Here is a 27,805-nt window from a genome sequence, read left to right as displayed (position 1 = left end):
TAATCAGTAATCAACAACTTCCCCACAAACTAAGGTTTAGGACCCAAGGGCCTCACCGGTGAATTCTGCCAAACTTTTAAGAATTAACACCCCACCCCACCTCAATCTCTTCCAAAAAAACTGAAGAGGAGGGATCATTTCTGATCTCATTTTCATGAGGCCAGCATTACGCTGACAGCAAAACCAGACAAGGACAAGACAGGAAAGTAAATTATAGGCCAATATCCCTGAGCAGCATAGATGCAAAAGCCTTCAACAATATATTAGCAAATCAAATTCAACAATACATTAAAATGATTTGACACCACGATCAAGTGGGATTTATTCCAGGAATACAAGAATGGTTCCACATTCACAAATTAATCAATATGATACACTACAACAACAACAAAAAAGGATAAAAATCATAGGATCATCATAGTACATGCAGAAAAATCAACATCCACTTATGATAAACACTCTTGATAAAGTGGGTTTGGAGGAAACACACCTCATCACAATAAAGGCCATATGTGATAAGCCCACACTTAACATCACAGTCCATGGTGAAAAGCTGAGGGGGCTCTGTGTGCCTCAGTAGGTCAAGCATTAAACTTCTGATTTTGGCTCAGGTCTTGAGATCAAACCCTGTGATGGGCTCTACCCTCAGCATAGAGTCTACTGGAGATCCTTTCTCTCCGTCTCCCTCTCCCCCTCTCTTTCCTGTCTCAATCAATCAATCAATTAATCAATAAAATCTTAAAAAAAAAAAAAAAAGCAGTGCTTTCCTGATCTTAAGATCTGGAAAAAGACAAAGATGTCCACTCTCACCACTTTAATTCAACATAGTATCAGAAATCTTAGCCACGGGGGGCCTGAGTGGTTCAGTCAGTTAAGCGCCTGCCTTCCTCTCCGGTCGTGATCCAGGGGTCCTGGGATCGAGCCCTGTGTCAGGCAGGGAGCTTACTTCTCCCTCTACCTCTGCTACTCCCCCTGTTTGTGCTACTCCCTCCCTCTCTCTCTGTCAAATAAATAAATAAAATCTTAAAAAGAAAGAAAAGTAATCTAGCCAAGCAATTCAACAAGAAAAAATATTAATAAAATAATCCAAATTGGAAAGGAAAAAAGTGTCTCTAACTAATTGCGGATGACATGATTTGTATGTATAGAAAAACCTTACAACTCCACCAAAAAACTGTTAGTATGGATATATGAATCAGTAAAGTTAAAGAATATAAAATTAATATGCAGAAATCAGCTGTGTTTTTCTCTATACAGCAACAAAGGGAGTATCAGAAAGAGAAATTGGGAAAACAATCCCTTTTACGATCACACTAATAATAATGAAACACTTCAGAATAAATTTAACCAAGAAGGGCTCCTGGGTGGCTCAGTCGTTAAGCGTCTGCATTCGGCTCAGGTCATGATCCCAGGGTCCTGGGATCGAGTCCCACATCGGGCTCCCTGCTCTGCGGGAAGCCTGCTTCTCCCTCTCCACTCCCCCTGCTTGTGTTCCTACTCTCGCTATGTCTCTCTCTGTCAAATAAATAAAAAATCTTTAAAAAAATAAAAAAATAAATAAATTTAACCAAGAAGATGAAAGACCTGTACTGAAAACTGTAAGACATTAATGAAAGAAAAATGAGTAATATACAAATAAATGTAAAGCAATTCCATGCTCATGGGTTGGAAGAATTATCAATCTAAGATGTTCATACTACCCAAGTCAATCTACTAATTCATGCAATCTCTATCCAAACTATAATGGCATTTTGCACAGAAATAGAACTATCCTACAAGAGGCATAGAACCACAGAACCACTATGGTGATTAGTATGGAGGTTTCTTGGGAAGTTAAAAATAGGACTACCGTATTGCACTTGTGAGTATTTTTGTGAATGAAATGAAGGTACAAACTCAAACATATATGTGCACTGAAGCATTATTTACATTAGCCACACATAAAAACAACCTGTGTCGACTGACTGATGAATGGATAAAGAAGTCACACACTCACAGAAAGGGGAAGGGGCATATTATTCAGCTATAAAAATGGAAGGGAATGATGCCATTTGCAACAACATGGATGGGCCTTGAGGACATTATGCTAAGTGAAGTAAGTCAGGCAGAGAAAGATAAATACCTTGTGACCTGACTTATATGTGGATCCTAAAATAAAAACAAAAGAAAATTCTGGTGGTGGCCAGAAGCAGGGTTGGGGGAGCCAAGAATGGGTGAATGTGGTCAAAAGGTACAAACTTCCAGTTATAAGATAAGTAAGTCCTGAAGATGTAATGTACTATATTGTGATTGTAACTAACACTGTACTGTGTATTGGAAAGTTGACAAGGCAGAAGATCTTAAAAGTTCTCATCACAAGAAAGATAAAATTTGTGAATGATGTGTGTTGATGGATGTTAACTAGACTTATTGTGATCATTTTCAATTATACACAAATATTAATCATTATGTTGTACAACTGAAACTAATAAATGTTATGCCATTTATCTCTCAATAAAAAAATACAAGTTAATAAATGGGTAAGCAAATGCATGATCCTACTACATACTGTCCACAAGAGGCTCACTTACCATCCAAAATACACATAGGTAGAGTAAATAGGTAGAAAAAGACATTACACACAAAGAGAACCAAAAGACAAATGGGGTGGCTACACTAGTATCAGGATATTGTTAAGATGGCAATATTACCAAAGTGATCTACAGATTCAATGAAATCCCTATCAAGTTACCAATGGTGTGGGGTTTTTTTGTTTTGCTTTGGTTTGGTTTTTGGTTTTTTATAAAGGTACAAAAATCCACCCTAAAATCATGTGGAATCTCAAGGGACAACAATAGCCAGATACTGAAAAAGAACAGTTGAATATCTCACCACTCCCTGACTTTAAAACTTCTGCAAAGCTATAGTAATCAAAATAGTGTGGACTGGAATAAAGACAAACATGCAGATCAATGGAATAAACAGCACAGAAATAGTTTTTCAAGTACATGATAAATGATTTTCAACGAGGTTGCCAAGACCGTTCAATGGGGGAAAATCTGCGTCTTCAACAAAAGATGCTGGGGGAATAATATCCAAAAAGAATGAAATTAAAGTGTCACTGTTTGCAGATGACATAGAAAATCATAAAGACTCCAGCAAAAAAACTACTATGGGTCATAAACTAATTCAGCAAAGTGGCAGGATACAAAATTAATGCCCAGAAATAGGTAGTGTTTCTATACACTAATAAAGTAGCAGAAAGAGAAATTAAAGAAACATATACCATTTATAATTGTACCAAATAAATAAATTCAACAACCCTATGAATAAAGTTAACACGGAGCTGAAACATCTATACTCTATAACAAACACCTATGGAATAAATTCAGGATGACACAAACAAATGGTAAGATATTTCATGTTTGGGGATTTGAAGAACACTGTTAAAATGTCCACATTACCCAAACCAATCCACACATTTAATGCAATCCGTATCAAAATACCAATAGCATTTTTCACAAAACTAGAGCAAATGATACTAAAATTTGTGTGGAACCACAAAAGACCCTGAATGGTCCAAGAAATACTAATAAAAATGAATGAAGCTGGAGGGAAGACGTTACCGGATTTCAAGATATAATGCAAACCTGTAGTATTCAAAACAGCATGGTACTGGCACAAAAACAGACACACAGATCAATGGAACAGAAGAGAAAACCCTGAAATATACCCCAAGCTATATGGCCAACTGACCTTTGACATGAGCCAAGAATATGCAGTTGGAAAAAGACAGTCTCTTCCACAAATGGTTTGGGAAAAAATGGACAGCAAGAAGCCAAAAAATGAAATTGCACTACTTTCTTACACCACACACAACAATAAACAGAAAATGAACTAAAGACCTAAACATCAGACCCGAAATCATAAAACTCCTAGAAGAGAGCACAGGCAGTAATGTCTCTGACACCAATCGTAGCAATATTTTTCTCCCTATGTGTCCTATGGCAAAGGAAGCAAAAACAAAAACTATTGGGTTTGGGTCTCTGCCAAAACTGGAGGTGTCCCCTGGGTGAAAGTCATAAAAATCAGAATTCCAGATGAGCAAACAAGCTCCTTTCTGGGAGATACTCGTGAGCTGTAGTGAGGCAGAGGAAGAGACAATCATGGCATACTCTGGCCTCTCTTCAAAGAGAGCAACTGTATAGAAACCTGAAGCCTGCCTCTCGAGCTGACGTTTCAGGACAAGCAAATAGGCTTTTTTCACAGAAAGACTTGCTGGCGTGTTTCAGTCTGCTGCCTGTGCAATGTCCTGTAGGTTGTGCTAGCCCACGAACTCTCTCTCTGATTGTTACAGCCCTATGGGATCCAGGAACACAAGACTTTGTGGCCACTGGACAAGGCATTCAAAGGGTGTCCTGTGGGCAGCAGGCACGTGTAAGAGCTGTTCTCTAAGAGATTCTGGTGCTCCAGAGTGGGAGAGGGAGAGCTCAAAGACAACACACATCTTCCAAGATCTCTGGAAATGTTTACAGTCTGCCTATTGAGGCATGCCTATTACAAGACTGACCCTCAGACTGCAGCTGTGATGATAAAGTTTCTCAGAAAGACTGAAGATATGTTTCAGTCGGCTACCTGTGTGGTGTCTGTGCAGGGCCCTGGGGATGGTAGTCAGTCAAGAACTGTCCCTGCTTGTTACAGTCCTGTGGGGTCCAGCAGAACAACTTCCTCAGCCTCAAGAGCCAGACAACAAACTATTGTCCCCTGGGAGGCAACCACTAAAACAAGCTTCCCCCTGGGAGTTGGGAAGCATGGCAGAGGGAGAGCTCAAAGATGGCACCACCAAGGAAAAAGAAATAAAAGAATGGTTCCCACTGATTGTAGCAACACACAGGGAGAGGGCAAAGATGGCACCCGCTAAAGGGGGGGTGGGGGGGATTCTAGAGTTGAGGGGGAAAAAAAAGGCACTCATGGGCTTTAGCAAGGGAGAGGAGAAGGATCGTACAAAAATGGTACCTGCTATCACTGCAGTCCCTGAAGAGCATTCCAACAGGCCCTTGTCCCTCAGGTCCATACTCTAAGATAATCAAATGAGTGTCTTTCACATTAAGTCTGGATGTTTTTCAAACAGCGGCTTCTGTGTTGGGCCCTAGGGCAAGTGAGTCTAGGCACGAGTCCTTACAGAACAGTATCTCAGTTTACACTGCCCTCTGGGTCTTGTGAATAGAAACCCCACCAGTATTCAAAGCCAGATATTGTGGAGGTCTGTCTCTCAGTTGCAGATCTTCAAACTTGGGGTGTGTGATATGAGCTATGAACTCTTTGTTCCTCACAGACAAACCTCCGGATTGTTGGCACCCATTGTGTGGGATTTGTGTCTCGGTCTCTCCTATCCACTGTAATGTGGCCCTTTGCTTTTTTCTTTGATACTGATGTTATACTCTCAAGATGGTCTCACTGTTACGTATCCTAATTCTACTACTCTACTTTTTTAGGAAATTAGTTTTTCAAGAAACAAAGTATTAGAACATTTTTTTTTTCCAAAACAAAATATGCCCGCTTTTATTATTCACAAGAACTACTGATCTGAATGGGATCAAAGAGAAGCTACTCACTAGCAAAGTCTCTAATGTGTTGCTTGCTAAAACTAATGCAGTAATTCTTACTTTTCGTGTCCTCCTCCCAAGTGAAACTCCACTTGATTTCTGTTTCTCCAAGTCTAGCCCTTGGGCCAACACCTTTGGCCATCAACTGGTAACTTGTTAGAATATGGTATTTTAGCCATCTCCCCCATTCCTGCCTCAGACCTACTATAAAGTGAATTTTACATCTACTGAATCGGAATCTACAATCAAAATTCTCTGGTGATGTGTAGGAGTTTGAGAAGGACTGCCCTAGCCCACTCTGCTAGTCAATTTGCTTTCTTCCCTAATCCTTTCATGCTGCCTGCTGATATATCACATCACCAGGTCAACTACCCAACCTTCCATTCTGCCACTTTTCTATGTGAATTTCACTCCTTTCTCCATATTTCTTTTTCTACCATTTCTTTTTTTTTTTTTTTTAAAGATTTTATTTATTTATTTGAGAGAGAGAGAATGAGAGACAGAGAGCATGAGAGGGAGGAGGGTCAGAGGGAGAAGCAGACTCCATGCCGAGCAGGGAGCCCGATGCGGGACTCGATCCCGGGACTCCAGGATCATGACCTGAGCCGAAGGCAGTCGCTTAACCAACTGAGCCACCCAGGCACCCTTTTTCTGCCATTTCTTATTATATTTTCATCATGTGAGTGTACCATTACAGACTGACTTCCCCACCCAATGGAAGCAGCCCTTCCCTTTCCTGAGGCCAGCAATCCAACAACTCTGATTACGGCCATCTTTGCATCTGGACAGTTTCTAGGTCTTTTCATTGATGCTGAGTGGTTCCTGCATCTCACAATTTCAGAAAATGCCAGTGGGGTATATGTGTACTACCTGAAGGAACAGTAACTATAATTGTTCCAGCTCTATACTTAGAGTCCATTATTCACAAAACATAGTCTATTAGGAGATATGATGTATATCTTCTAATCAAATATATATTATATAGAGTAGTTGATTTAATAACATGTGTGAATGCTTAAAATTCATCAGAAATAATTCACGTAAATATTTCACAAAACACAAGAATATCAGCATTTACATCAGAACCAACGATTCTAAAAAATTCCCACAACTATTCTTCAAAAGGTTTTATGACTTTCCCATTCTTCACTTTTAAAATGATGGCAGGGTTTCCATGTTGAGAGTTCTTCCATATCCCCCAAGAAAGGATTAATGCTACTTGAGGTAACACAGACCATAACTCAGAACAAACTCTTTTTAGGAGTCGATTTCTTTGGAAGATGGGGAAAAAATACAATGCCTGGCATAGAGTGGGTGCTAAGGAAATATTTTCCTAAGACACTGCTAGACTACTTCATGTAACTCACAACTTCATTCAAAATCCTTAAATCTTTCAAACATTTTAATACTGCTTTCATGTCTAGAATTCATCAATTTACATATGAAATTACTCCCTCACGACTGTCAGGTATATAAACATACAATTAAAATGCTCACTTAGAAGTGCTAAAACTGGGGCATCTGGGTGGCTCAGTCAGGTAAGCATCTGCCTTCAGCTCAAGTCATGATCCCAAGGTCGAGCCTCTCTTCAGGCTCCCTCTCCCTTGCTGCCACCCCCACCACCATACTTGCTTTCTCTCTCTCAGATAAATAAGATCTTTAAAAAAAAGAAGGAAAGAAATGCTAAAACTGAGTTTTGCAAAATCTACCCTACATGTCAGAAAGCAATAAAATGTTGTATATATCATACCATAAAATGAGGCCATACAATCAACCCAAGCCTCAAGAAATTAGATTCTTCCCTTCAATTTTGTAGTGAAATGCAACTTTACATTTAAAGCCATATCAAAATTCTATTTTAAAACACACATTTTGCTATTATTTTACATAGGCTTTGTACCCTTAATACTCACGAGATCAGCATATTTCTTACAGAGAGCTGCCAGCTTCTCCTCTGGAGTTGAAAGAGTGTTTAAGGCTTGCATCAATAATAACACTTCTTTTCCTGTTGGTCAATAAAAGAAAATAAAGTACCAGAGGATAAAATTAATCCAATCTGTAAATTCTACATAAATGTCATGTTCAAACATTCAGATTATGATGTAAGGCTGTTAATTAGACATAGAGTAACCAGTAAATCAGGGAAACTATTAGGAAGAGCCCCCCTGCCTCCCATCAAATTTCTTCAGTTTACTAAAGCCATTAGCAATTAGCTACTTGGTACTTAGTAAGCACACCACTTATTGAAAGTTTAAAAACTCTTACTTATTCCACTGTATATATGGACCACGTATATACTTTTTTTATCCATTCATCTGCTGAAGGGCATCTCAGCTCTTTCCACAATTTGGATATTGCGGACACTGCTACTATGAACACTGGGATGCACATGGCTCTTCTTTTCACTACATCTGTGTCTTTGGGGTAAATACCCAGTAGTGCAATTGCTGGGTCATAGGGTAGCTCTATTTTTAAATTTCTGAGGAACCTCCACACTGTTTTCCAAAGTGGCTGTACCAACTTGCATTCCCACCAACAGTGTAAGAGGGTTCTCCCTTCTCCACAACCTCTCCAACATTTGTTGTTTCTTTCCCTGTCCATTTTTGCCATTCTAACTAGTGTAAGGCGGTATCTCAATGTGGCTTTAATTTGAATTTCCCTGATGGCTAATGATGATGCACATTTTTTCATGTGTCTGTTAGCCACTTGTATGTCTTCTTCAGAGAAGTGTCTTTTCATATCTTCTGCCCATTTTTTGTCTTATTTGTTTTTGGGTGTTGAGTTTGAGAAGTTCTTTATAGATCTTGGATACCAGCCCTTTATCTGTACTGTCATTTGCAAATACCCAACTTTTACATCAACACGGATGGGACTGGAGAAGATTATGCTAAGGGAAATAAGTCAAGCAGAGAAAGTCAATTATCATACGGTTTCACTTATTTGTGGAACATAAGGAATAGCACGGAGGACATTAGGAGAAGGAAGGGAAAAATGAAGGGCGGGGGGGATCGGAGGGAGAGATGAACCATGAGAGACTATGGATTCTGAGAAACAAACAGGTTTGGGTGGGGGGGAGGAGAGATTGGTTAGCCCGGTGATGGGTATTAAGGAGGGCACGTACTGCATGGAGCACTGGGTGTTTTTTGAAAACAATGGAACGTGGATCACCACATCAAAAACTAATGACGTATTGTATGGTGACTAACGTAACATAATAAAATTAAAACAAAACAAAACAAAAAACCTCTTACTTAACTGCTGATTCCAAGGTAAAACATTTTACAAAGGGTAGGAATGTTTTCAAAACCTTCCCACTGGCCAAATACAAATACTGAAGGAAGTTGAAGACTATTCAGCTAGCACACTCTGCCTATCTAAAACGCACATAATCCACTGTGACCAAAAACTTTTCCAATGACCAATTTGAGTTATAGTTGTTTTCAGGTGATTTACCAACCATATTCTGGGTGTTAACCAACTTTAGGGTCAAGAAAAGAAAGTCAAATAATTCGTTCTTCCCTCAGGGAAAAGAGTTTTTAAAAGGATACTTTTAATAACTTTGGCAGGAAGAAGGAGGTGGCTGAGATAAGTGCAGGCAAATGGTACTTCAAAGTAAGTGATAATGTTTCCTTTTTACCCTGAGGGTAGGTGCCTTTTTTATTTTCTAAACTGTTCACTCTTGTATGTAGGTTATTTCATTTTAAGAATCTGAAAAAAAGGGGCGCCTGGGTGGCTCAGTTGGTTAAGCGACTGCCTTCGGCTCAGGTCATGATCCTGGAGTCCCTGGATCGAGTCCCACATCGGGCTCCCTGCTCCGCGGGGAGCCTGTTTCTCCCTCTGACCCTCCCCCCTCTCATGTGCTCTCTCTCTCTCTCATTCTCTCTGTCTCAAATAAATAAAATCTTAAAAAAAAAAAAAAAAAAAGAATCTGAAGAAAACTTTCCTAGTTGGTATACACTTTACAAACTGCTATGCAAGGGGGGTAGGGAGGAAGAACAGGTTGACGTCAAAAAAACACTTCGCTCAATGAAAATGAAAACACAACTCTACAAAACCTTTGAGGGAAGGTGAAGTATATAGCAACAGAGGCCTTTCTCAAGAAACAATAAAAATCTGAAATACACAGCCTAACCTTACACCTAAAGGACCTGTAGAAAGAACAGCAATTAAAGCCTAAACCCAGCAGGAGAAAGCAAATAATAAAGATTACAGCAGACATCAATGAAATAGAAGCCAGAAAAACAGTAGAACAGATCAATGAAAATAGGAACTGGTTCTCTGAAAGAATTACCAAGACTGAAAAACCCCTAGCCAGATTTATCAAAGAGAAAGGACCCAAATAAATAAAAACATAAGTGAAAGAGGAGAGATCACGACCAACACTGAAGAAATACAAACAATTATAAAAACATACTATGAGCAACTATATGCCAACAAATTAGGCAATCTGGAAGAAATAAATGGATGCATTCCTAGAAACATATAAATTACCAAAATGAAACAGGAAGAAATAAGAAACCTGGACAGACACATAAGCAGCAACGAAATTGAAAAACTAATCCAAAATCTCCCAGCAAATTAACAGTCTAGGACCAGATAGCGTCCCAGTGGAATTCTACCAAACATTAAGGAAGAATTAACACCTATTTTTCTTTTTTTTTTAAAGATTTTATTTATTTATTTGACAGAGACACAGCGAGAGACGGAACACAAGCTGGGGGAGTGGGAGAGGGAAAAGCAGGAGTCCCACGAGCAGGAAGCCCAATGAGGGGCTCAATCCCAGGACTCTGGGATCATGACCTGAGCCAAAGGCAGATGCTTAATGACTGAGCCACCCAGGTGCCCCAACACCTATTTTTCTGAAGCTGTTTCAGAAAATAGAAAAGGAAGGAAAACTTCGCAACTCATTCTATGAGGCTGGAATTACCCTGATCTCAAAAACAAAGACCCCCTCCCACCAAAAAAAGAGAATTACAGACCAATATCCCTGATGAACAGGGATGCCAAAATTCTCACCATGATACTAGCCAATAGGATGCAACAGTACATTATGACAGTTGTTCAACACGACCAAGTGAGATTTATTCCAGGGCTGCAAGAGTGGTTCAACATCCACAAGTCAATCAGTGTGATACATCACATTAATAAAAGAAAGGACAAGAACCGTATGATCCTCTCAATTGAAGCAGAAAAAGCATCTGACAAAATACAGCATCCTTTCTTGATTAAAACTCTCCACAGTGTAGGGCCAGAGGGAACATACCTCAATATCATAAAAGCCATCCATGAAAAGCCCAGAGTAAATATCATTCTCAACGGGGAAAAACTGAGAGCTCTTCCCCTAAGGTTAGGAACACGACAGGGATGCCCACTCTCACCACTATTGTTCAACATAGTACTAGAAATCCTAGCCTCAGCAGTCAGACAGCAAAAAGAAATAAAGGGCATTCAAACTGGCAAAGAAGAAGTCAAACTCTCACTCTTTGCAGGTGACGGGATACTTTATGTGGAAAACCCAAAAGACTTCACCCCAAAACTGCTAGAACTCATACAGGAATTCAGCAATGTGGCAGGATACAAAATCAATGCACAGAAATCAGTTGCACTGCTTTACACTAACAATGTAACTGAAGAAAGAGAAATCAAGGATTTGATCCCATTTACAAATGCACCCAAAACCATAAAATACCTAGGAACAAACTGAACGAAAGAGGTAAAAGATCTGTATTCTGAACAGTACAGAACACTTGTGAAAGAAATTGAGGAAGACACAAAGAGATGGAAAAACATTCCATGCTCATGGGTTAGAAGAACAAATGTTGTTAAAATGTCTATACCACCCAAAGCAATATACACATTCAATGCAATCCCTATCAAAATACCACTAACATTTTTCACAGAGCTGGAACAAACAATCCTAAAATTTGTATGGAACCAGAAAAGACCCCGAATCACCAGGCGGATGTTGAAAAAGAAAAACAAAGCTGGGGGCATCACGCTGACTGACTTCAAGCTCTATTACAAAGCTCTGATCACCAAGACAGCATGGTACTGGCACAAAAACAGACACAGAGACCAATGGAACAGAATAGACTCCAGAAATGGACCCACAACTCTATGGTCAACCTATCTTCGACAAAGCAGGAAAAAATATCCAATGGAGAAAGAAAATCACTACAACAAATGGTGTTGGGAAAACTGGACAGCCACATGCGGGAAAATGAAACTGAACCTCTTACACCATACACAAAGATAAACTCAAAATGGATGAAAGTCCTAAATGTGAGATAGGAATCCATCAAAATCCTAGAGGAGAACACAGGCAGCAACCTCTGTGACCTCGGTGACAGCAACTTTTTGCTAGGCATGCCTCCAAAGGCAAGAGAAACAAAAGCAAGAATGAACTAATGGGACTTCATCAAGGCAAAAAGCTTCTGCACAGCAAAGGAAACAGTGAATAAAACCAAAAGAAAACCGAAAGACTGGGAGAAGATATTTGCAAATGTCTTATCAGATAAAGGGCTGGTATCCAAGACCTATGAAGAATTTCTCAAACTCAACACCCAAAAAACAATCAACCCAGTCAAGAAATGGGCAGAAGATGTGAACAGACATTTCACCAAAGACTTACAAATGGCCAACAGAGACATGAAAAACTGCTCAATATCACTCATCGTCAGGGAAATACAAATTGAAACCACAATGAGATACCACCTCCACAGTCAGAATGGCTCAAATGAACAACCCAGGAAACAACAGATGTTGGTGAGGATGTGGAGAAAGGGGAACCCTCCTACTACACTGTTGGTGGGAATGCAAGCTGGTGCAGCCACTCTGGAAAACAGTATGGAGGTTCCTCAAAAGGTTGAAAATAGAGCTACCTTATGATCCAGTAATTGCACTACTAATTATTTACCCAAAGGATACAAAAATAGTGATCCAAAGGGGCACCTACACCCCAATGTTTACAGCAGCAATGTCCACAATAGCCAAACTATGGAAAGAGCCCAGATGTCCGTCGACAGATGAATGGATAAAGATATACAGTGGACTTTTACTCAGCCATCAAAAAGAATGAATGAAATCTTACCATTTCCAAGGACGTGGATGGAACTGGAGGGTACTATGCTAAGCGAAATAAGTCAGTCAGGGAAAGACAATTATCATATGATGTAACAAAACAGAGGATCATAGGGGAAGGGAAGGACAAATAAAAACAGAGATGGAGGCAAACCGTAAGAGATGCTTAACTCTAGGAAACAAACTGAGGGTTGCTGGGGGCCAAGGAAGGGGGACACAGGATGGGGTAACTGGGTGATGGGCATTAACCAGGGCTTGTTAAGGAGCACTGGATGTTACATACAACTGATGAATCACTGAACTCTACACTACTAATACACTATATGTTATTTAATTGAACTTAAAATAAAATACTTTGCTCTGCACATAAAATTTTCATTCTGAAACTGTTTCTCATTGAGTTCAAGGACAAATAAAGAGGAAATACAATTTGTTAAATAACAGAACATTTAAACTGTAATTTTATGAAGATTTTAAACTGTAACCATTTATAACTATTTAAACAATTTTAACCTAAAGCTACATTTTACATATATTGTTGGGGATGCCTATTCTGAAGATATTGGTCTTGCTTGCCAGGAATTTTAAATACTATTCATATTCCTATAAATTTTAAAATCATAAAGGATGGCGGAAAATGGACTTAAAAAAAATTCCAGGGGCGCCTGGGTGGCTCAGTCGTTAGGCGTCTGCCTTCGGCTCAGGTCATGATCCCAGGGGCCTGGGATCGAGCCCCGCATCAGGCTCTCTGCTCAGCAGGAAGCCTGCTCCTCCCTCTCCCACTCCCCCTGCTTGTGTTCCCTCTCTCGCTGTGTCTCTCTCTGTCAAATAAATAAAATCTTAAAAAAAAAAAAAAAAATTCCAAATTAGTGTTAGGTACAGAAATCACTCAATTCAAATACGGTCAATGTTGGTTAGAACAGGAATTTTTAAAAATGAGAAGCAACCCTTAAAGCCAAAGTCAGGGTTTTAGATTTTATTCATGAAATTTAACGTATCGCATTCTTAGCCCTAACTTCTCAAACTAACAGAGCAGAAGGGAGAAAACACACCCTGAAATCCAGTCTTACTGGCCTGCTTTCTAAGCCAGCAATAATAGATCATGCCAAATATTAGTAAATATTCTTTAAATAAACTGAGCAAAAACACAGTCTTCACAGTAATTGGTCAGATTACTTTACAGAACCAAAAAACAGGGCAAAACAATAGTGCTTCTGCCAAATGGCCATAGACCCTTTCCACAAAAAAACAATTCTTGATTATTCAGGGAGAAATAACTCGGATCCTATAACTAAGGTCCCTACCTCGCCATTTTCCCCTGCTGCATATAACTGACCGACCTGTTCAAAGAAAACAGAGGTGTGTTTCAACCAAAACCACAACTACCTTGAAACTGGACAGGTTCTATAATTGCCTGTGCCACAGAAAAGTTAGGTAAAATGAGCAGCATGTATAAATGTCAAATTTTATGAGACATGAGATTTATTTATTTTTATTTTTTTAAAGATTTTATTTTTATTTATTTGAGAGAGAGAATGAGAGACAGAGAGCATGAGAGGGGGGAGGGTCAGAGGGAGAAGCAGACTCTCCCCGCTGAGCAGGGAGCCCGATGCGGGACTCGATCCCGGGACTCCAGGATCATGACCTGAGCCGAAGGCAGTCGCTCAACCGACTGAGCCACGCAGGCACCCCGAGACATGAGATTTATTTATGAGATTATTACCTAAGGTTTTTCCTTTGTTCCTGTTGCACTGTGAATCTTGTTGACTATCAGAAGGATCTGTTCCAACATCTGGTCCAGGAGGATCCACTCTTGACTCTTGCACGCAGTGCACTGGGTTCACCAAATCCCTGTTCTTTGTTATAAAGTTACTGCCTTCACCCTCTTGCAAGGAATTCTTATAACTTGTGCCAGCACAATTTGAGTCTTGATGTTGAAGAATGTCACTTGATTGAGAGTTACATGATATATCTGCTTTTAGTCCTAGCCTGCAAATTCTAGAGTCTTCCATTATGCCAATCACAAGCTAGAAAGAATGAGGAGAAAAAAAGATCACAGAAGGGAACCTAAATCAAATGTAATGAAGGGAGGGAACTATGCAGTACGTAAAAATACAGTTTTTCATCCTACATTCTTTGTTCATGTCTGAGTGTACGTTTTACTTTTTGTATGTGGTACAATCAATAGGCACGTCATCATTTGACAGTTTTTCATCCTTTCATAGTTGTTTACAAAATAACAATGCTGTTTAGAATTAAAGGAGGCAAAGAGTTAAAAAGGACTACCGTAACAGTAGAATAGGAAACTCCCAAGGCCCTGTCCCTCCAATAAGTAATATATACTGGCAGAATCCATCAGAAACAACTCTTGCAGAAATGTCTTCTGGAATTTTCTAAAAATGTACCCACAAAATTAAAACTTCAATCCAAATGGAAGACTTTAGTGAATAGAAAAGCAGCTGTTTTGCTACAGGAGAGCACCGTGGGATTTTAAACTTCCCACCTACCTTTCCTCACACTCTACATCAACAGTGGCCATAAAGATGGCAGCCCATACTCTTAGTGCCAGAGGGAATGATATAGACATGACTTTCAAAGGATTCCCTCAGCCTTTCTGGCAGCTCCCTGAGAAACCTGTGCAAGAGTATGCCTTTGTTTCACTCTTGAGAGAGCTGTCCCAAGGCTGGGGCAGCTTTCCAGGAAGCTCTGGATAAAAACATTATAGGCACAAATACTGACTTCAGCAGCTGGGTTAAGGGACAACAATCAGGAAAAAGTAAGCAACAGAGAGAAAAAAACTGAGAAGAGAGAAACTGGGAGAGGAGATGATGATATGCTTTTAGAAGCTCTCACACCCCAAACTTACCTTTTACCTCTTCCTGGCCTTCAGTCTGGCCTTCAAACAGAAGTGAAGGCTAACATTTGAAAGCAGAGTTATAAACACCCTGGTTATGCTGTTCAGAAGCAAGAAGAAACACTTCTTGCGTATCATGTGGACGGACCTACTCTCTCCTTCTTCATGTCCTCTAATTTCTTCCTGTGTACCCTGACGTTAGCCACCTTAAGGAGAAAGATGGTTAGGGTTTGGACCAAGGATTCACTATCCCCAAATGGAACCAAAGGCCACACATAACGCATCCTAGTATGTTGGCGTACTGTGTAGAATTGAGGGACTCAAATTTTTATGTCTCTGTTTGGAAACAGCTACCTAAATCGCTGCCCCACCTGATTCTGTTTCACTAATGGCATCTGGGGCACACGTCACAGTAGACCTACAAAGTTAGACCAACCAGCTTTGGCCTTATTCAATGTACTGTTAGTGTTGCCCCCAAATATGAATGTATAGTACAGATTACTATACAAATACATATATACATTAGATATGAAGGGTAATATGCTGCCAGTGGGGATTCTCTCATTTGGGAAACCCACAAATAACTACTTTGGGGGTCCACAAACCCTAATGACTCCTTTATGTCACAAGTCTCTATGATAAGGCAAGCAAAAAGCAGCCTCCCTCACACACCAGACATATCCTTTTTGAAAAGCACCAATTATCTTACCTCGGGGCTGTTGTAAACAGTGAACACCTAATGAATAAAACTCTCCTGAGTCTCTGGCCTAATATTCTTCTTTTGGGGTGGGTCAGCTCAGTTTATCAGACTAACCATGTAGGAAAGACCCAACAAACTTCATTTCTCAAACTGAAATGGTAGAGTCTAGAGTCAAGAATTTAGCCAGCAAAGTCTCATCTCAATGCTACACAAAGAAATGTAGGGCGTCATTTTGGAGATCTGTTGCCTAAAGCAAAGCCACTGGCCCAGTGGGATTCACAGAGGCTCTGCAAATGCCTGGTTCCCATTTACTAGGGGATTCAGTTACAATGAAACTGAACAGTGTGCAGCTGGCTGCAGTAGCTGTTTTGCCTCAAAACAAATTATGAAGGACCAAGAACGTGTTAGTGGAGAGAAATGCTCTGACCTATACTCCCTGATAAGCCTATTACAGCCTCACTATTTGGTGTTCAGCTTAGAAAACTATGGAGCAGTAGATGAACCCAGTCGTAGATGAAAGACCTCCTCTTTAGCATCACAAAATGAGGAAATCAATCAAACCTACTAAATGAATCATCTGGGCTATTCATACAGTTGCCCAAGGCAACTAAAATGAAGCCACTGATCAAGCCTGCCCCACCCACACTGCCACCATTGCTACCTGAATTACAGTCATTGCACTGATCATAACATTTGCACCACCATCAAATGACATTCAAAGAACCCTGACCATTCATAAACCGATGCTTCTTTCATTCCCCCAAAAGCAAAACCAAATCAATCCACATGGTACATTCTCCAGGTACAAAATGGGCCCTAGATGATTCAAACTTTGGTTCAGCTACCTGGATTCTCTTGTGGGACTGACATGGTCCTATATCACAAGGATAATGACCACTTGTCCACTGCCCATGGGGTATCCCTAGGATGATAACCCACACAGATCAAAGAGGTCTTCTGACCTCTGTACAGTTTATAAAACTTTCCCCATCCCCCAAGCACCTAACCTTTCTGGACAAAAGGACTGCTACAAGTAGGGGATGACTGGACAAAAGGTGAAGTTGAATCTACTGGAAATACCAACTTTGTGGCAGTTACAAAATCTAAGTACTGAGTAACAGCTTAGACGAGGAGTGTTGAGGGAGGAAAGTAATGAACTATCCTGTGTCTTTCAAAACTATTCCTGGAGACCTCCTCATAAAAAATATACTCTGGCAGTGCCTGGGTGGCTCAGTCATTAAGCGTCTGCCTTCAGCTCCGGTCATGATCCCAGGGTCCTGAGATCGAGCCCCCCATCGGGCTCCCTGCTCCGCAGGAAGCCTGCTTCTCCCTCTCCCACTCCCCGCTTGTGTTCCGTCTCTCGCTGTCTTTCTCTCTGTCAAATAAATAAATAAAATCTTAAATATATACATATAAATGTATATAGCATATATATCTGCTGTGGCCTTCTCAAACTGTTGCAGTGTCCTTGGATCTGGCTGGAAGCTACATTCAGCAATGCGTCAGATCCAAGGACATTGCAACAGTTTGAGAAGGCCACACCAGAGAGAGAGAGAGAGTGTGTGTGTGTGTGTGTGTGTGTGTGTGTTATTTATTTGACAGAGAGACAAGGATGGTAAGTTTATTGCCTTTTAAAGGGAAGCAGAAATGGATGTCCCAACTCCTGCATCCCCCAAATAAGTGACTGAATGTCTTTCCTGCCCTCATTCCTCTAGTCATCACCAAGTCAATCCAGGGGTAAACAAATGTCATCCAGCTGATGTAATCGACAGACAAGGCAAACTGGACAGAGTGGCCTCAGGCAGGCCTTTCAAAAAGGGGAAGAGGGCGTAATTCAATTACTTAACTGGAAATTGTAAGACTCACAAGTTCTCTAGGGAGCTATGCAGTAAAGCACTCTAAACTTGTGTCCACTTGAGAACACAGATTTAAGTACTACTTGGGAAGCCCCAAAATCATAAAAACACTTTCTTTACAGATATACAATATGCACCTCTTCTTTCATGGAAGCTGTGCATTAACTTGCATCCCTCAAAAAACTCTGTGTCTTCTCCCTTAGGGGTCGCCATAAAAGATCACCAGCTGTTTAAGGAAACACAACCAGTACTCATGTAGCCCTCACACCTTTGGTTCTTTGCATGAACTCACCAGAGGGCCAACTCATTCCACACATAACATGGGCTTTTGCCCACACTGTAGGTAGTTTTATCCCCAGAATGGGAGTCACTCACTAACAAAAGGTAGTCTGCAATCTGTCCACAACTTTAGTTGAAATGATCAATGACTGACTGGCTTCAGGTGAGTCTCAGTTATTAGTAATGATAAAACTGCCCTAGACCACCTTCTTGTGGACCATTCATGAGCCACACTCCCAGCCAGTGGAAGGTCAACACGGAGCCTCAAGGAAGAAAGCCATCTGGCTTTCTGAGGTAGATCTGATAGATTATGAGACTTGTTCAGCCTGTTACATCTGGATCTCAGGGTAGGGCTGAAGTTATTAACCCTGCCACTTGGGCTCTTCCTGATGCTTGGAGTCCTGTTGATAGTATCCTACCGATAAACTGAACAAATCTGTCCTAGCAATGGGGTTGTATACCCAAGGGAAAATTCACTAGAACCTATGACAGTATTTCTGCTTCTCCTGTGGACAGAGACACTGCCTTTGTTTCAGGCCATTTTTACAAGGATGCCCATACAGCAAACAGCCTTGGGGGGTGGGAAATAGGAATGGTGTCTACTTCTAAAGCTGTAAGACATATTTGTTTATTGGCATGTTTCCAATCGCTGCTATAATAAATTGCCACAGCTCAGTGGCTTATTTATTATATCACATCCCTTTTCAAGGGTCTATGGGAGAATCCATTCCCTTGCCTTTTATGCAGGCTAGCTCCTGGCTCTTCTTTCTATCTTCAAAGCCAGTAACAGCAAGACAAGCCTTATGCACAATGCGCACCCTCTCACTCTGACTCCTGTCTTCCTCCTCCTGTTATAAAGATCCTTGCAATTTCACTGGGCCCATCCTGATAATCCCTCAAAATCCTAATCTATGCAAGCACATCTATACCAAATCCCTTTGGCCAATAAGATAATTTACAGGTCCCTGTTTAAGACATGGGCATCTTTGAGTCTGCTACATTCTAAAAGAGTCATCTTAGGATCCTAAGTACTAGGATCTTAGGATCCGAAGCTTAGGGTTCCTCTTATGAAATGCAAACATCATCTGGTTTTCTTTACATCACCCTGCAAGAACTGAGGCTCAGGAAACAGGTGTGAATGTGGACACTTTGGTATATGCTATTGTAAAAACCTGTCTTTTGTCTTGACACTTCTCCCAGTACTCACAAACTATGACAAAAAAAAGTAGTTTGTAAGTAAAATAACATCTCTGACCTTTGTAGTTTCTAGTTACCGTGATTATTCAAATTTGGGTATGTGCCAGGCATTTTCTAGAAAATGAACGAAACAAGCTCATAAGGATAAACAACAGACAGTATCTGTCCCAATGGGAAAATTCAAACTTTCAAACGAAAATTAGAATTTTTGGAAAATTTCAGTCAGCCACCATGACTGGCAGCTTCCCAGTACATAAAGACTTTTATGATAAGATTGATCACGGTATCAACAACTATGATGGTCTAATATTTTATAACAACATTTGAAAGATCTACACAACTCAGTGATTCAGTATTTTCCACATGACAATGCATTACAAAATGACCCAAAAGAACAGGATGCATCTAAAGCATAAAACAGAGCACTGGATTGTAAAAGGGCACATTAGAAAAAGTTCTAGTAGGACTTAAGATTCTATATTGGAGTCGTCAGTGCTTTTTAAGTATTTTTTTTTTAAGATTTTTATGTATTTATTTGACAGAGACACAGCGAGAGAGGGAACACAAGCAGGGGGAGTGGGAGAGGGAGAAGCAGGACCCCGCCGAGCAGGGAGCCTGATGTGGGGCTCGATCCCAGGACCCCAAGATCATGACCCGAGCCGAAGGCAGATGCTTAATGGCTGAGCCACCCAGGCGCCCCTTTTTAAGTAATATTTAAAGTAAAATTAAGTAATAGTTAAGTAATTTTTAGAGTAAAATTAAGTAATAGTTAAGTGACTTCTTAGGCCAAAAAATTAGAGAACTGTTGCCCTTGGGTGTAAATAAGGACACAGACAGGAAGGCAGTAGAAATAAAGACATTGTCTAAGAGGGATCCCTACCTTACATATTATCAGGCAAACCCAACTTTAGGGAAAATGCCTTGGAACTGGGTAGGACAACAGGGAGAGGAGTACCAACCACTTCCTTCTCAATCAACTATAACTTATAAATAAGACGTCGTTTTGTGAAGTGATCGGTGTTATCAAGCCAGGAAAATCCAAATAGGAGGCGATATAAAGCATTTTCCCTTGTATCTTCATTGCTCTGGCTTGTTCTGATTAAACATCTGCAACATGATTAGGAACTATGTCACCTAAGGCAGTTTTGCTGGTTTTTTGTTTTTGTTTTTTAAACTGGATGTGTTATCCAGATACCACTACTTCACAAAATTAAGCTTATACTAGAGGGAGAAACATGACTGAAAACGATGAAGCAGGGTTTCTAAAAACCCATTCTTCCTATACTAAAGCAAAGATTAAGCTCCAAAAAACCATCCAAAAAATTTAATTTTTTGAAACTCTGGAATGTAATCAAAATTTACAACAACCACAGAAAGGCTAAATGAAGAAAGAATGGTACATTTTAGTAAAGGGACATTGTGGCAAGGAAATCTCTTTCAAATCAGTAGCTGACCTCTAAGCTAAAAGAAGAGACTTCCAAAGCCATACAAAGCATATATTATTTTTACAAAACAACTCCTACTAGCCACAGCATAAAAAGTTACTAAACAACTACAACCCCTCATAAGCAGCAACCAGGAACCCTAGGGAGTAGGGGAAGAATCTGGCTTCCAGAGTTCAGTGTTCCCCACGCCACACCTCGTACTCATTGCCTTCTCTTGGCCAAACTTTAGTCAAGTTTCTCTACTTCCCTCCGGTCCCTGAATTTGGGCTTACCCCTGAGTGAGCACTAAAATACAGATTATGCCCCCTTTAGTAAGAGGTCATCCCAAGGAAGAGTGGTGACACATTTCCCATCATGCTGTCTGCTCATTCTTTCCTTGCTCAGTTTCCTCTTAAAAAGTTTCTACTAGTCCTGCTTACCCCTTCCAATCAAAGAAAAATCATCCTCTGATTCGGAAATACGTTCAGATTTCTAAAATCAGAATGTCCTCCCTATTGCTGTAATGTCCTTGAATAAGGTGTCTTATCAAATCACAATTTGTTTTTGTTTGACAACATTATAACATTCACAATATTTACTTGCCAACAGAAAAATTACAAATTATGCAAAGAAACATGGAAAGATGAGCAAATTACAGGTATGAAATTAAGAGAAAATGTCCCTGAGCAAACCCTGGTATAGAACTAATTAGGAGTACGTTTTGAATCAAGTGTTGTAACTATGCTCGAAAAGTTAAACTAAAAAAATAAAACTTAAACAAAGTGCTAAATCAGGAAAACGATATATGAACAAAATAACAGCATCAGTAAAGAGAAATTATTTAAAGAAAGAACCAAATAGAAATTCCAGAGCTGAACAATAAATTAACTGAAAAAGCAAAATCCATTAAAGAGAGAGGTTCAATAGCAGAGTTCAGCAGGCAGCAGAATCAGCAAACTGGAAGTTAGGTCAACTGAAATTAGTCTGAGAAACAGAAAGAAGAAGGAACACAATCAGTAGCGTTTAAGAGACTTCTAGGACACCACGAAGCATACCAGCATACACACAATGAGAGTTAAAGGGGAAGTGAAAGAGAAAGATGCCAAAAAAAAATTTTCTTTTTAAGAAATAATAGCCAAAAAATTTCTCACACTTGAGGAAAACTATTCATCTACACATCTAATGAACTAAACGAACTTTAGATATGATAAACTCAAAGTCTATCCTTCAAAATAAAGAGGGCATTAAAACATCTCTAAACAAAAGCTGAAGATGGTGACAAATGGCAACGAGATTAAGCATCTGATCACTTCATTAACATATTTAAATGTTGAATAATTGTGTTGTACACCTGAAAACAATATAATATTGTATGTCAACCACACTCCAATAAAAAATAAAACAAAATAACAAATATAACGCAAAAGAGCGGATCCCCCATTAGCCAAAGCATAAAAAGTTACTAAACAACTACAACCCCTTATAAGCAGCAACCAGGAACCCTAGGGAGTAGGGGCAGAATCTGGCTTCCAGAGTTCAGTGTTGATGTCCGTTCATTTCAAAAAATGAAAATGACAATCCTGAGACAGAAATGAAAGGATATCACTCAGCAACTCAAAACCATACAAAGAAATAAACAATAGTAAAGATAGCTACATAAGAGAGCCAATATCATTACATTATTGGTTTTATCTCTTTTTTTCTCTCCATGATTAAAAGACAAATTACAAACATTAATAAAACTATTTCATCTATAAAGATACACTCTAAGACACTAACAAAAGAAAGGAGGGCAGAACTATATAGGAGCTGACTTTCTGCACACTACTGAAGATAAACTGATGTTAATTCAAATTGATTTGTTATAAACTGAAGTTGCCAATTATAATCCCCAGAAAATAGAAAACTAAACAATAACAGAAAAAGGAATGAGAAATAAAATGCTACACTACAAAAAACACAAACACAAAAGAAGGCAGTAATAGAGGGGAAAAAGACCTACAAAAACAAATTAACAGAAGTAAATTTGTCTGTTAGTAATTATTTTTAATGTAAATGGAGTTAACTTTCCAATTAAAAAGCAGAGTATATAGGCGCCCTGGGTGGCTTAGTCAGCTAAGCGGCTGCCTTCAGCTCTGGTCATGATCCCAGTGTCCTGGGATGGAGTCCTGCATCGGGGCTCCTTGCTCAGTGGGAAGCCTGCTTCTCCCTCTGTCTCTGCTCCTCCCCCCTGCTTGTGCACACACTCTTTCTCTCTGACAAATAAAATCTTTAAAATAAATAAATAAGTAAATAAATAATGCAAAGTATGACACTTGGATTTTAAAATTAATAATATAGGGTGCCTGGGTGGTTCAGTACGTTAAGCATATGCCTTTGGCTTTGGTCACTGATCCCAGGGGTCCTGGGATTGAGCCCTGCACAGGGCTCCTTGCTCAGCAGGGAGTCTGATTCTCCTTCTACATCTGCCCCTCACCTCTGGACCCCCACTCATATTCTCTTTTGCTCTCTCTCAAATAAATAAAGTATTTTAAAAAATGAATAATCCAACTACATGCTTTCTGGGAGAGACTCACCTCAGATACAAGGACTCAAATTATAGGAATACTAAAAGATGGAACAAGATATTCCATAAAAAAAAATAAAGGAAAAGTAGAGTGGCAATCTAAAATTAGACAAAAAGATGTTATGACAAAACTGTTACAAAAGTGTTATATATTGACTGAAATGTCAATGCGTGAAAATCAACAATTACAAATTTACATACACCTAACAGAACCCCAAAAGATATAAGCAATAACAAACACTTTGAAGGGAAAAATAGTAAATTCTGAAATAAGAACCCAATAAAGGCCATCTCCTGTAAAGAGGGACAAGACTCACTTGTTTTTTAATTTCCCCAATATTTAAAAAAAATAACCAAATAATTATACATTATTTCTGCTTCCTTAGAAAGACCAGAGGTTAACCTAGTGTTAAGTATTTTTTTCAAGTCAGTGAGAAAATTTAAAAATTAAAGAGTCATAAAGAACCTACCTAAAAGTGATATATGGAGACAGCAGATATTTACCCAAGTTTTTAAAATAAAAATTGAAAAACTATACTTTATCATGTATTTCAATCCCATGTTGTTAAATGAGAAAAGATAACAAAACTAGAAAAATGCTCAGAAAAAGTATAGGCAGAGAAGGATGGACTGTATAATTTGGTAGATGAAAATGAGACCGTTAAGGCACTATTAGTTTCAGACTATTCATTTCCAACTATTAACACAAAAGGTCATTACCTTAACCTTTTTAATTTGGTCATTTAAAATGTTAATGGAATAAAACTTTGTTCCAGATTCAACCAGTCTCTACCCTCATCCCAAGGAGCATAAACCAAAACTTATGTCCTTAATAGCAATGTGTTTTTAAATCAGAGTTGTCCCTGGGGTAAAGACCTCCAACATCACTGTCACCAAAAGTTACAATTTTGAATCCCTAGAGTATGTTGAATCCATGGCTTCTCTTTCAATCCTGCAGGTACTGGATCTTTCTTTCAGATGCACGGAGAGTGAAAAGGGGGTGGGGGGAGACAACTGAGTAGTACCACCTTGTAGTGACACATGAAAATACCTGACATAGGAAACAGACCCTCAAAAGCTAATTCTTGACACTCTGATCAAATATAAATTTGACCTTTTGAAATTCATTAAACTTGTTAGAAGAACATTATTTCGTAATTTCATACAGGAGTGAATGTTTTACTGTGTCCAAGTGAAGGGAAAAACAAACGGGGTTTTCATCTTCCCAGGCCCCTCCTTGCAATTCTCCACTCCAGGGCTCTGAAAACAGTAGAGAGTAGGTGAGCCCATCTATTGTGCGAACTTTTCCGAATTCTATACACTGACCCCAGGACAAATCGGATTTTCCCAATCTTAAGGAGGTCCCCATTTTCCTGTATCCACAAAGACAATGAAAACTCCTTGATGTAAATAAAATAAGGGGAATTTTCTAGGATGTATCACAGGTTGAGATACCAAAGGCCATAGGAGAGGCATTCAAAGGACAAGAAAAAGAAAGGGAAGAAAAACATGAATTAGAAAGAAGTTACTTCATAAGAATAAAAAAAAAGAGAGAGAAAGAAGTTACTACATGACGATGTTTGCCAATTCCGCGGTGAGGTCCTCTGGCACCACGTAGGCATCGCTGCCCCAAGTGTCGCCAAACCGGTGACGCTAAGGGCCAAGGGCTCAGGAACCACGCAGCCATAACCAGCTACTTCACAGCAGCCCACAACCCTTCGCCGGCGGAAAGGAAAGGAAAGACCTGGAAAGGGAGGAGGTAGCGTAGCGACGGCTTCCGCGCCATTATGGAACTACGCAATAGCTCTGCCAGGGAGCATCCTGCGCAATTCCTTGTGCACCCGCCAAAACCGGAGGGCTAGCTGTTGACCTCAGTTAGTCTCCAGACGGTGGTGCCCAGCGCGGGGAGCGCGGGAACGACAGGGGCTGGGAGAGAGAACACCAGCCTCCCGGAGGCCCCGCGGCGCCGTCCGCACGTGGCTGTCACACCTGGCCCATCCCTGCTTCGCATACTATCCCTTCAGACAGGGCTGCGTTCCCTACCTTTTCTTCTCTGTCAGTCGCGCGCCCCAAACCCTAGCCGTTTCTTCCACCCAATTTAGTCCGACACACAGATAAAAACACACACTTGTTCCCACAGTGATTCCCCGGGAGGAAAGAAAGCCAAGTATTCGTCCCGCGGCTAAAGTAAACAAACAAGAGTTAAAAGCCAACTTGTAAAAGGCCGTATTCTCCCTTACCCTCGACCCCTGCAGCCAGCGGTGACCAGGGAATCTAACCCACATACCTGCCAGGAACAGCGGGCGCCTCCTTCCTGACGGCCTATTTGAACCCAGTCGCTGAAAGTTGACGGAAGCAGCCAAATCCGCAATTCAACCAACAGCACTGAAGCTCGCCAGACCTATCTCCCAGCTTCCGCACCCCGGCGACCAATCGCGCACACAAGGCCTTCCACGTGACCAGAGAAGGTTGGCCCCAGAAGGAACGGACTGGGATGTGGGTGGGGAATATTAGACGCTAGGCTGAACTTGTCCTCCAAAGGCTGGGTACTGGTCGGGACGAGTTTGCGAAGTCCCTGATGAAGACTCTGGAAAAAACTGGCACTCCTTGCAAGCTGCGTGGTCCTAGCTCCCCAAGCCCAGATAATGTTTACAGCGTAATTCAGGGTTCTGAGAAAGGGAAAGTACCCACTCCGCTGCGCGCACAGCCTACTGGGATTTGTAGTTTTCAAGGGGTGGTGTTCGGGTTATGGAAAGTACTCGAAAAACTTTATAAGTATTCCAGTGTTTATACATCAAAAGAATCATATACTTCTGTTTTGTCCCTGTTGCTTTAAGCTATATGGCGTCCTCACACTTAGGAAAAAACTCAGGAGTATTGGCTTTTATAATTTGTCCGGTCTCAGACATCTGCCCAGAGCCCCATCCAGCCATCATAACCTTGGTGGTCCTTTACTAGTTTCAGATTACAGTGGGATGAGGACCGTGTCTTGTTGAGTGCTGGTTAACTTTCTGGGGCCTTCAAGAACACAGTTCCACAAATAGTTGGCGTTTAATACTTGTTGAATGGATTCTACTGCGAGCCACTGTTTCGTTATTAGATTTATAATACATTTTGTTTGCTGAGTCAGTTTTGGTAGTCGTTGATGATGTTAATATGAAACGTTGCTCTGAGGGTTCCTGAACATTGTTTCCAGTTGATAAAATCAAGACTTAAGACTTTTTTAGAGATACAATTCACTCCATACAATTCTACATGTTTGAAGTGTACAAGTAATTTTTACGATATATATAAAGTTGTCCAGCCACTACTATATAAATCCATTATTTTCATCATCTAACCACAAAAATCCCCATACTCACCACATTCTCCCTCAGCCTAGCAATTGGTTTCTTTCACTTACAATAATGATTTCAAGATTCTCAGTTCTTCAAATCGTTCTAGGGCTCCTTATAAACCTTGGACTTTCATATTTCCTTCATTCATCTGTGGATGAACATTTGTACTGTTTTCACTTTTTGACTATTGTGAACATCATTGTGCCGTGAACATTTCTGAACAAATATTTGATAATCTGGTTTGAGTTCTTTTGGGTAGAGAAATTGCTGGATTATATGGTAATTCTATGCTTAATTTATTGAAAAACTGATGAAAGTGTTTTCTACAGCAGCTGCACAATTTTATATTCCCAGTAGCAACATATTTATCCACATTCTCAACAATGCTTCCTATTATTCATTCTTTTGATTATAGCCATCCAAGTGGGTGTGAATCAGATCTTACTATAGTTTGATTTGTCTTCCCCCATCATGAATGATATTTAGCATATTTTCCTTATTGCCATTTGTATATCTTTTTGGAGAAATGTCTACTGAGATCTTTTGCCCTTTTAAAATTTCAGCTATTATTACTAGGCTGTAAGAGTTCTTCACACGTTCTGGATATAAACCTGTATCAGGTATGATTTACAAATATTTCTCCCATTCTGTGAGTTACCTTTTCACTTTCTTCATGGTTTCTTGTGCCACACAAAGGTTTTTAATGATGATGAAACTCAGTTTATTTTGCAGGTGTACTTTTGATGTCATATTTTAGAAGCCATTGCCTAATCCTAGACATGATGATTTGTAGCTATGTTTTCTCCTAAAAGTTTTATAGTTTTAATTTTTATATTTATAAGAATTTTGAATTCTTATAAGTTCTTAAAACAATTTTGAATAGTTTTTGTACATGTGTATTGTAGAGTCCAACTTCATTCTTTTAC

At 39.9% G+C, this 27,805-nt stretch overlaps 1 protein-coding gene across 6 annotated transcripts in view; it reads right to left on the bottom strand.

Annotated features, from left to right (window-relative positions):
- Positions 1-25,899, bottom strand: part of LOC118015109 (gamma-taxilin-like) — a 42,120-nt gene extending 16,221 nt beyond the window's left edge. For 4 of the 6 annotated variants that reach the window (XM_035012140.1, XM_035014383.1, XM_035013688.1 and 1 more), the window contains exons 1-3: positions 25,782-25,835; positions 14,389-14,692; positions 7,499-7,590 (exon numbers count right to left, since the gene is read on the bottom strand). In XM_035012140.1, the coding sequence (XP_034868031.1) occupies positions 7,499-7,590; positions 14,389-14,692; positions 25,782-25,826 (441 nt within the window). In that variant the 5' untranslated portion in view covers positions 25,827-25,835. Of the gene's footprint in view, positions 1-7,498; positions 7,591-14,388; positions 14,693-25,781 lie in introns of all 6 variants that reach the window. The other 2 variants (XM_035012815.1, XM_035015807.1) reach the window with 2 other exon arrangements.
- Between the last annotated feature and the right edge of the window lie 1,906 nt (positions 25,900-27,805).

Source organism: Mirounga leonina, unplaced genomic scaffold (genome assembly GCF_011800145.1).
Source record: "Mirounga leonina isolate KUSES-001 unplaced genomic scaffold, KU_Mleo_1.0 Mir_100540, whole genome shotgun sequence".
In the NCBI taxonomy this organism is placed as follows: Eukaryota; Metazoa; Chordata; class Mammalia; order Carnivora; family Phocidae; genus Mirounga; species Mirounga leonina.
The sequence above is the reverse complement of the archived record's forward strand: the minus strand, read 5'-3'. Positions and strand labels throughout refer to the sequence as shown.